The 10,893-nt window shown below is 49.5% G+C and overlaps 1 protein-coding gene across 1 annotated transcript in view; it reads left to right on the top strand.

The window, feature by feature from the left end:
• The first annotated feature begins 3,179 nt into the window (after positions 1–3,179).
• SYN3 (synapsin III) overlaps positions 3,180–10,893 on the top strand; it is a 362,492-nt gene continuing 354,778 nt past the window's right edge. Inside the window, exon 1 of the mRNA XM_070410991.1 lies at positions 3,180–3,599. Within this exon, the coding sequence (XP_070267092.1) occupies positions 3,289–3,599 (311 nt within the window). The 5' untranslated portion in view covers positions 3,180–3,288. The remainder of the gene's footprint in view (positions 3,600–10,893) is intronic.

The raw sequence follows: 10,893 nt of genomic DNA, 5'->3' as shown, positions 1-10,893 counted from the left end.
GTTCATAAGTAGAGACCTATACTGAAGTGGAAAATTCAGTATCGTTGAGAAGTCAGTTCTTCCCAAACTAGGCTATAAATCTTACGTAATCTCAAACAATATTCCAATAGACTTTTTCATATAAGTTGATTTTAAAATGTATTTAAAAAATAGGAGCTAGGATACCCAAAGCAATCACAAGAAAGAGAATGTAAGCAGGAGGACTCCCTGTACCTGATTTTAGAACTTTTATAAGCCACAGTAACCAGGATGCTGTAAAGGTAGACATCAGTGGAGCATAATAAAGAGCCCAGAAGTAGACCCATGTATGTACAGACCATTGGTGCTATCAGAGCCACCAAATTCATTGGGGAAAATGCTTTCATAAATGGTGGAAAACTGGATAAGTGAACCTTATCTCATCCCACTCAAAAATCAAGTTTGGGTGGATTAGAGAAAAGCTAAAACTGTAATGCTTCTATAAGAAATATTAGGACATTATCATCATCATCCTGGGGTTGGCAAAGATTTTAAAGAGCAGACATAGAAAGGACTAACCATGAAAACGATTTTTTTGTAAATTGGACTTTATAAGAACTTAAAATTTGCTTATCAAAATACCTGCAGAGCCCAGCCAGCACAGCTCAGTGGCTGAGCATCAACCTTTAAACCAGGAGTCATGGTTCAATTCCTGGTCGGGGCACATGCCTGGATTGTGGGCTCAATCCCCAGTGTGGGGCATGCAGGAGGCAGCCAATCAATGATTCTCTCTCATCATTGATGTTTTTATCTCTCTCCCTCTCCCTTCCTCTCTGAAATCTAGAAATATATATTTAAAAAATAAAAAAATTTGCAGATATATGTAGTAGATTTTATATATCCTATATGATAAACCCTAATATACAAATCGACTGAGTGGTGGAATGACCAGTCGCTATGACGCACACTGACCACCAGGGGACAGAGGCTCAACGCAAGAGCTGCCCCTTGGTGGTAAGTGCGCTTCCACAGGGGGAGCACCGCTTAGAAGCCTGGCTCACAGCTGGCGAGTGCTGTGGCAGTGGCAGGAGCCTCTCCTGCCTCTGTGGCAGTACTAAGGACTCCTCGAGATGTCTGACTGCCAGCTTATGCCCGCTCCCTGGCAAGCAGACATCCCCTGAGGGGTCCTGGACTGTGAGAGGGCGCAGGCCGAGCTGAGGGACCTCCCCCTCAGTGCACAAATGTGCACCGGGCCTCTAGTGTTCTTTGAAATATGTATATCTATCTACAGTAATAAAAGAGAAACATGCAAATTGGTGTCACTCCGCTACACCCACCAGCCAATCAGAGCGACTATGCAAATTAACCCAACAAAAATGGCAGTTAATTTGCATATGCAGGCACGGAGCAAAGACTGAAGGCTCTGGCCAGAGTGAAGACTGATACACTAACCAATATATGGTCTCATCCTTTTTTTAAAATTCTTTTATTAAAAAAATATTTTTTAATTCTCACCCAAAGACATGCCTTCCTTGATTTTAGTGAATGGGAAAGTGTGTGAGAGAGAAACATCAATGCGAGAGCAAAACATTGCTTATATGTGCCCTGACCAAGAATCGAACCCACTACCCTTCAAAGCATGGGACAGTGCTCTGACCAACTGAGCCAAACTGGCCAGGGCAGTATGGTCTCATCTTATGGTATAATTTATTTATCTCATTTGGGATGTTTTTATCTCAAGTAACAATTTGCTTTTTGTAAATTATTTTATTCTGCCAAACTTCTACTTATGAAGGAAGTGAAAGGGTGGCGAGCCAAAGACTGAGAGGAAATATTCACAATATACATATCTGACAAAAGGCTCATATCCAGAATGTAGGAAGAATTCCTACACATAAATAATAAAAGTATAAACAGCCCACCTGTTTAAAATGGGCCAAAGACTTGAACAGACACTTCACAAAAGAAGATGTATCAGTGGCCAGGAAACCCATACAAGTCACTTGACCTCATTAGGTATCAGAGAAAATAAATGAAAAGCGCAGTGAGGTACTATTCTACACCCATTAGAATGGCTAAGATGAAAAAGACGAATAACAACCAAGTGTTGGTAAGGGTGTGGAGCAACTGGAACTCTCAAATGAAGTGTGCAAAATAGCACAACCACTGGGGGAAATTTTTTGACAGTTTTTATAAAGTTAAGCATATGCCTATCCCATGACCCAACAAACTAATTTCCAGGTATGAATATTGACAAAGCAAAGTCTCTCTTCACCCAAAAATACTTAAATAAATAAAAATTCGTGTAACAATTCTATTCACAATACCCCGAAACGGGAAACATTTCAAATGTGCATCAACAAGAGAATGCAATAATAATTGGGTTATCTGTCCAGTGGGATGTTACCCTGTGATGAAGAACAGAATGTCTGTGGATACAGACAGCACAGCTGGGTCTCAAAACCATCATGTTGAGGGAAAGACGCCATGTACAAAGAAGTAATACATTGATTACATTTATATGAAGTTCAAGAAGAGGTAAAATTAATACATCAGAAGAGCGTTTGACTCTGAGGATGTGTGGACTGACCAGAAAGTGGCCCAGAGCCCTTTCCGAGGGGATGTAATAAATCTTATACCAGTGGACACAAAGGGGGGAATAACCATGTGATCGCATTACCCTGATATAACCACCGTTAGCATTAATATTCCGATGTATATTGTTTTGGTATTTGAACTTTTATGTGGTTGTAGTCATTCTGTACCTATACTCTTGTATCGTGATCTTTTTATTTCCAACGTGAATTTGTTTTGTTACCAAAAATCCTTTTTTAAGTCCCCTTTCTAATAGCCACACAAGGTTTCACCGAGTGATTCTTCTGTGCTTTATTTACTCAGCCGTCCCGGGATTGAGCATTGAGATCCTTTCTAGGATTTCGCTAGTGCAAAGAATGCTGGGGGAAATACATTTGTGCAGGAGGCTTTACCTGGAACTCAGATTCCTTTCTTGGGCTAGAATTCCAGAAAGTGGAAATTGTGGGTTAAAAGGGTGTGCTCTCATTACATCTTTTCTAAAGGGTGCCCCACTGACGTTGCTCCAGCATCAGGTAGGAAGGGGCCAGGTCTGTTTGCTCCTAGGGGCGGAGGTCGTTTCTGCTCACGTGTGTGTTGGCTTATTTTCACAGGTAACCAGAGACCGCTGACGCCGACCTGTGTGGGATTCCCCTGCCCTTCTGGTCCAAGACCCCCTGCTCTGTCTCCTGGCAGCCTCTGCCCCGGCCTCTCCTAGACCCTCGTGCGGAGGAACCAGCCATCTCTCCACCTGCAGCCATGAACTTCCTCCGGCGACGCCTCTCCGACAGCAGCTTTGTGGCCAACCTGCCCAATGGCTACATGGCGGACCTGCACCGCCCGGACAGCTCCACCAGCTCGCCCTCGTCCCCGGCCATGGAGCGCAGGCACCACCAGCCCCTGGCGGCCTCCTTCTCCTCGCCCGGGTCCAGCCTCTTCAGCTCCTTCTCCAGTGCCATGAAGCAGACCTCGCAGGCCCCCGCGGGGCCGGTGGAGCCTCCGGCTCCCTCTACACCGGTTGTTCAAAGGCCCAGGGTCCTGTTGGTGATCGATGATGCCCACACAGACTGGTAAGCGGAACTGCAGGCCTGCCAGCTGCAGGCAAGAGAGGAGATGAGGCTTATCTCGCTCTGGTGGGGCTCGGTGAGGCTGGGTGGTGCAGAGACCGGCTGGAGGGAGGGAGATGGGCATTTGCCATGTGGTTACAATGTGCCAGGCGTGAGGCACCTACAGGTCCTCAATCCTTTACCTGCAAATCCCAGAAGCTCTAGGAACTAAAACAGATGTTGTAATCCATTTGACAGCCAACCCTGAGCTGAAGGAACAGGAGACTGTAATAGTCTGTTTATACCATTCACTGTGCTTGGCCATATGGTTTGCTGCGAGCATCTCCATGTGTTTCATATGGGGTGCAGCCCAGAGCCAACTGGAAGCCTTATATATTATACACCCTCTTACCTTTCTAAAGACAGAAAACTTGGAAGATCTGAAATAGTTGCTTCGCCTCTTTCAGCCTCAGGCATCCTCCCCCCATTAAATGAGGTTTCTATGAGATTAAAGGAAACCAACACAGGCCCAGAGTCCTCACTAAAACCCCAGGGACCAGAGTGGCTGGGTGTGCAGCCCAGCTCTTACATGTGCTGGTGGCTTGGCCTCTTAACACCAGAGGTGGGTAGAAGCGACACTCCTTGCAGCCTCTTTTCATGGTAAGCTCTCCGGGGCAGAGACCAGACAGGTGTGCCCAAGGTCATCGCAGGGGTTGTTCCATAGGTAGTTACTGAGCACCAGGTGAGTGCAAGACAGCCTTCAGGGCTCAGGTGAGTGGGGAGCAGGCCCTTCTCACTGGAGCTGCAGGTGAAGACTAGGTCTCTCCTCCACATTGTGGGTAGAGACAGGAGGTAAGTACTACTAGTCCAGGAAGTGAGCCCACCTGTGGAGATGTGGCAGCTCCCTGTCCGGTGCAGTTCTGACAGGCCACCTGCGGATGGCCATGGGGGCTGCAGAGAAAGTTGCATCCCTGTGTGTCCAAAGGAGGCCGTGTAGCAGGCACCCAGGAAATACATATTAAATGAATGAATTCATGCACCCATTCACTAAGTACCCCAGACGCTCTGTTATCCTAACAGGCAGGCTGCACCCACATTCATCCCTTGAGAAGTTAGCTCAGGTTGGGAATGACTGAGTGAGAGATGGAGTTTACAATACATATTCAGTATAGTCACCATGGAAGCACCCTGAGCAGATTCAGTGTCAGTCTTCCCTTTCCTGCCGAGAAACCACGTCATCTTAACCACAGTGGTCATGTGCGTGGCCCCGGTTCTGATCCGGTCTGTGTTGTCTTCCGTGCGGTGCTTGCCCGGGGCTCTTGTCACGAAGCCTGTGCATCTCTGCCGTGTGCTTATCTATGGAGAGCGCTGTCCTTCCCCTCTGAGCTCAGGGGACGCTTTCTGCAGGGGTGTTGTCTCCGGGTCCTCTGGCCTGCGCAGTCTGTCGGCAGGCACCCGGTGACTGCACGCCCGCATGGTCTCTGCAATCTTGTTTCTCTTTAACCCAGTGTTTGGCCTTGGTTTCGAGTTCTCTGCTGGCTTAGTCAGGGTTGGCCATGATTTGGTGATGGGTAGGTACTTAAAAACCTATTTGCCAGGAAAGCCACTTCCTGTATGGAGGCTGAGCTACTAAATGGCAGCACGGTGCATGGTTAAGAACACAGCCTTCAGAGCTGGGCTCTCCGGGTTCAAATCCAGTCTCTACGCCATTGTACCTCTATGACCTTTGTAAGTTACTACACCCAAGTGGGAGTGATAATAGTACCTACCTTGTTGGGTTAATAAGTGTAAGTAAGATTAAAATCTGAGTTAATTCAAAAGTGCTGATAGACAGTAAATGCTATTTAAGGATATATTGCCCTAGCAGGTGTGGCTCAGTGGATAGAGCGTCGGCCTGCAGACTTGAGGGGTCTTGAGTTTGATCTGGCCAAGGGCACATGCCCAGGTTGTGGGCTCCATTCCCAGTGTGGGGCATGCAGGAGGCAGCTGATCAGTGTGTCTCTCTCCCACTGATATTTCTCTTTCTGTCTCTCCCCTTCTCACTCTCTCTAAGAAATCAATGGGGAAAAAATAAAAAAGTAAATCAATGGAAAAATATCCCTGGGTGAGGATTAACAAACAAACAAACAAAAAACAAAAACAAAACCATAGCCCTAGCTGGTTTGGCTCAGTGGATAGAGCATCAGTCAGCCTGCGGACTGGAAGGTCCCAGGTTCGATTCCGGTCAAGGGCTCATGCTCGGGTTGTGGGCTAGATCCCCAGTATGGGGGGTGTGCAGGAGGCAGCCGATCAATGATATTCTCTCATCATTGACGTTTCTATCTCTCTCTCCCTCTCCCTCTCCCTCCTTCCTCTCTGAAATCAATAAAAATGTAAAAAAACCCCACAAACAAACAAACAAAAAACCCATGAAATTGTCCATTATTACTGCAGGCTGTTGCAACCTTCTTGCAGCTTTAACCGTGTTGACCTCTGTCCTCCCCATGCCCATAGGCTGTGTGATATGGTGGAAGGGCACAGTGAATGAGGTTGCAATGCAGTGAATGGCCTCGGTCTTCACTCCCTGTAACCCACGGGCGTGGCCAATGTGTGAATTTCAGGCTGTGCACACTGGCGGGGGACCCCGTTTTGTCTAAAGGAATTTCTCACGTTGCATTTCAGCCATGTTCTCTGCCCGTGTTTTAGTCAGGTCTGGAGAACAGCAGTCTTCTTCTTGCCCTTCGGTGGGAAGGAAAGGAGAAGTGAGGAGCTGAGACTCATCCAGTGGCTGGAAGTTGGCTCTGCATCATTGAATGCTTGTGACAGGAACTCCCTGCCCGCGGACACAGCAGCTTCTCATTCAGAACTCCATTTGCACTCTTTGCAAACTTCCTCTCTTCATCTCAATACATTCCCAACTTTCTCCAAACTGATGCCGGAGGCTCAGAATCCCGGTCCTTCCCTGCACATTCCTATCCCCACTCCCAAGAGTGGCCAGCAGGTGGCGGGCCAGCCCCACTGTCCAGGGCAGCTTTGGCCCAGCCTGGGCTGCCTTCCTCAGGCCCTGCCCAGGCTCCCCTTCAGTCTCCTGAAATGGAGAGTTGCTGAGGCGGGGAAGCCAGCTCCCACAGCCCCTTTCCTCCCCCTTTGAGATGATAATGACAGTCCACCCTCTCTGGACTGAGAGGGAACCCACCAGGAGCAAGCTGCTCCCTTTTCTCCCTTCTCAGCCCCAGAACCCCGTCTTTCCCACCCAATCCGGGGCCTTCCTGCTGGCAGGTATCCCTGCAGGTGAGGGAGCTGCAGGAACTGCCCACTTTTCCCCCCTGGCAGACTCCAGCTCCCAGACTCTGTTAACCAGCCTGGGCCCCAAGGCCGCTCTGCTACCTGGCCAGTGACCTGGGGGAGGAGACTTTTCACCTTCTGAGTAGAGGTAGAGGGTCTCAGAGCCACCTTTGCAGGGAAGCAGGACTCCGGGCTCAGCACTTAAAGATCCCACCACTTTGGGGGATTGTCCTTGGAGGGAAGCCTGGCTAGGGCCCCCCACCCCACCCCACCCCACCCCACCCCAGGCCTGGCTCAGGAGTAGGTGTGACCTAGAGTTGGTGCTGTCCTATGGGATGAGCGAAGGTCGATCCATCTTGAGAACCCCAAGAGGAAGGAGGAATAAACAACGTGGATTTCAAGCTCAGTTTTCTTCAGCCCTGCTGTCTCTCTGCTTCTTCTCTTACCTGCATGTCTTCAGCAGCTTAGCTGGCTTCAGGCCTGCAGCCTTGGCCTCAGTGTGCTCCCATGCCCCTGTGCATCCCCTGTATAACCCTTTGCTGGTGCATCATTGCCCTCAAGTTCAAATTCAAAGTCCTGGCATGTCTGCCCTCCCTCTAGTTCTGCGCCTCCACTTCCGGCCTTGCTGCTTATTCCAAAGGAACAGCAAAGAACTTGTGCTTCTCAAACATGCCCCCTTTTGCTTCAGCATATTCTGCCTCCTGCTGCCTGAAATGCCCTCTCTATCTGGTTCACTTGGCCAATTTCCTTTCTTCCTTCAAAGCCTGGTCAGGTGTCACCTCTTCCGTGAAGTCTTCCCTGATGCACCCCATGCTGCCATCAGTGCTCACAGCCACCTCTCTGTATAACTTAACACATACCTCACTGTGCCATTGCTGCCCACATCACATTGTGTTATAATTGGCTGTTCAGTGACTGTCTCTTCTGCAAGAATAAGGCCAGTGTCTTATTCTCTTTTATATTCCTGGTGCTCAACACACAGGGAGTATCCCATTAGCAGCTGTCATCACCCCACCCCAGCCTAAGGGGTAACTTTAAATGGGCATCTTGGGTCCTGAGATTCGCCTACCTTAGGACTCAGCAGTACAGTCCACACAGGCCTGGGGTTTCTGTGTTTACTCACCTGTGTATAAACTCTTGGCTCTTGATGTTTCGGTGTGCTAGAGTAACCGTTAGGCCGGTATTTGAAATTGTTTTTAAAAAAGAGGCAAAATTTTTTACTGTTGCCCACAGAATGTACCAAAACTCCAGCTTTGACTTTGAAAAATCAAAACATTGATCATGACAAACAAAAAAAAAGATTGCTCATTACCAGAGCCTGGATGGGGTTGGTGAGGGGTGTTGGGGTGAGGGGGGCATAGAAGCAGTTAAGCCTGCACTCCCAGCCCCTCCCTCCAGGGCCTCTGGAACCCTCCCCTCCTCTGCCTCACCTGTGGCCTGGTTCCTAGAATGTCTGCCCTTCCGTTTCAGCAATGATGTGTTGTTACCGTCCCTTTTATTCTCCCCTCTCCCTATGATTTTTTTTTTTCTTTCTGTTTTATTGGTTGGGGAGGAAATGAAGATCTTTGTTTGTTTGTTTGTTTGAAACACCCCTAAACTACCATCCTTCCAGACTACAAACAGGCTACACTGTCCTACTAAATCATGCTAATGATTCCCATTAAAGTGCCTTGTGCATCACCCCCCCCCACCACCACACACAGACACACACACACGCACACACACAGAGACATACACACACCCTAGATGCTGTCTTGTATCATCAGGAAATGTCTGTTGATTGAATGAGTGGTTTGGGAGGTGATGAGTTATTGGTGAGTCAGGGGTGACCTTGGTGGCATTCTTACACCCCCCTTTTCTCTCTCATCTCCTACTCAGTCCAAGAGAAAGTCACAGTGGGCCCGGTGAGGGTATTTACACCACAGAAATTGGCAAGTGCTGTAAACCAGGGCTTCCGGCGCTCTCCCCAGAGGGCCGGGTGTTAAGCATTTGCCAGCACATCTCTGCTCAGCACTCCTGGGTGGGGGGAAGTGCATGTCACAGGTGAGGAAGCACAGTGTAGAGAGATCACACACCTGCTCCAGGAACCAGAGCAGGAGGAGAGGGGGAGTCTGGGACTTATACGGGACTAACTTCTTTTTTTTTTTAATCTTTATTGTGGAAAGTATTACAGATGTCCCCCTTTTCGCCCATTGACCTCTTCTAGCCTGCACCTGCTCCCTGGCCCTGGCCTTCACCAAACTATTGTCTGTGTCTTGGGTTATGCATATATGCATATAAATTCTTTTTTTAAAGACAAATTGATACACTTTATTATTTTTAACATATTTTTATTGATCTGAGAGGAAGAGAGATAGAAACATTAATGATAAGAGAGAATCATTGATTGGCTGCCTTCTGCACTCCCCCTATTGGGGATCAAGCCTGCAAACTAGGCATGTGCCCTTGATCGGAATCGAACCCAGGACCCTTCAGCCCACACGCTGATGCTCTATCCACTGAGCCAAATCGACTAGGGATGCATATAAATTCTTTGATTAATCTCTTCCCACCCACCCACCCCCGCCCTCCCTCTGAGATTCCTCAGTCTGTTCCATGCTTCTGTGTCTCTGGATCTATTTTGTTCATCAGTTTATTTTCATCAGATTCCACAGATGAGTGAGATCCTGTGGTACTTGCCTGTCTCTGACTGGCCTGTTTCGCTCAGCGTAATCCTCTCCAGGGCCTCCTTGCTGTGGGACGAACTGCCGGCGTCACGCCTCCTGCTGACCACTGCGCAGGGCTTTGGTGTTGGGCCTGAGGTCGATGCTGAAAGTCTGGGTTGAGAAGTGAGTGACCGCACAGGTGAATAAACATGAGCTGTCTGCAGATGGGGTCGTGTCGTCACCACTGTCCTGGGACAGACCTCTGTGCCTGTCCATGGCCAGCGTCGCGCTAGGGGGTCTTCATCGATTCTCCAGTCGAACCCTCCCAACAGCTTTATGGAGTACGATGACTGTTCCCGTTTTATAAACAAGGAAAACTGAGGCTCTGAGCCCAAAATCGAAACGGATGCCAGGGGCATCTGGGATCCAGCCCTGACTGTCCTGGACTGCCCTGTCCTCCTGTCATTCTTCCCTCTCGCCTGAGCGCAGGCGCTGTGCTGTGTGGAGAACGCCGGCCCACTGAGCCCCGAACGCGTGCCCACACCCGCAGCACCCGGCACCTGAGGTCGGCAGGAGGGGAATCCATGTGATAGCCCTGCGGCCAAGCGCAGGAACCTGTGACCTCACCCTTCCAGGCGGCCCCGCCCTGCTGGAGCCCTGGGGTGCCAGGGACAAGGGGGGTCCCTGTAGCCATCCTGTAGCTTGGGTGTGGAAATTGGCACTGTGTGGAAATTGCCCTGGGACGGCTTCCTCTTTATAAATCACCAAGGCAGCATCGACAGGCTCTCTGTTCTTTTCCCTGCACTTTGGTGTTAAAGAGGAGACCTCCTAACACACGTCAGACATTTCCCCAAGAGGGTTCAAACGGGAGAGGGGATAAAACGCAGAAAATCGGAGCTCGCAGGTGGCAGGTGGGGGTTGAGGTCCCAGCCCTGCCCCTCACCTGCTCTGTGGCTTCAGCCAAGCCGCTTCACCTTCCTGGGCCTCAGTTTCCCCATCTGTAAAGTGGGGATCAGAATACCGCTGCCTTCGCCTTAGCACTGAGCTCACGGGGGTGCTGTGAGGCTCCGTGAGAGCACGTTGCTCCTCTCCCTCATGGGTGTTTTCAGTGTGTTCAGTGTGACGCAGTCTTGTGCCGCCGTTGTGTAACCACCGTGTCCTGGGAGCCTAGCACGCTGCCTGACACAGGGTGACATAGGATAGTGAGATGACTTGATTAACGAATGAGTGGATGCTCTTGCTAAACGCTGTTGTCCTGATGGGAGACTTCAGGATTGAGAATGCGCTGGCGGGTGGGGGGAGTCTTTCCCTGAAAACACTCAGTGCCCTAGAATTTGGGAAACTTACCCGCTGTGTCCTCCACGCTATCCCTGGGGTCCCCCTCCTTCTCATCCAGCTGATGGCCCAAA

The sequence above is a fragment of the Myotis yumanensis genome, unplaced genomic scaffold (assembly GCF_028538775.1).
Source record: "Myotis yumanensis isolate MYYU_CA2020_CCGP unplaced genomic scaffold, mMyoYum1.0.hap1 SCAF_3, whole genome shotgun sequence".
In the NCBI taxonomy this organism is placed as follows: Eukaryota; Metazoa; Chordata; class Mammalia; order Chiroptera; family Vespertilionidae; genus Myotis; species Myotis yumanensis.
This window is presented reverse-complemented; position numbering and strand designations above follow the sequence as displayed.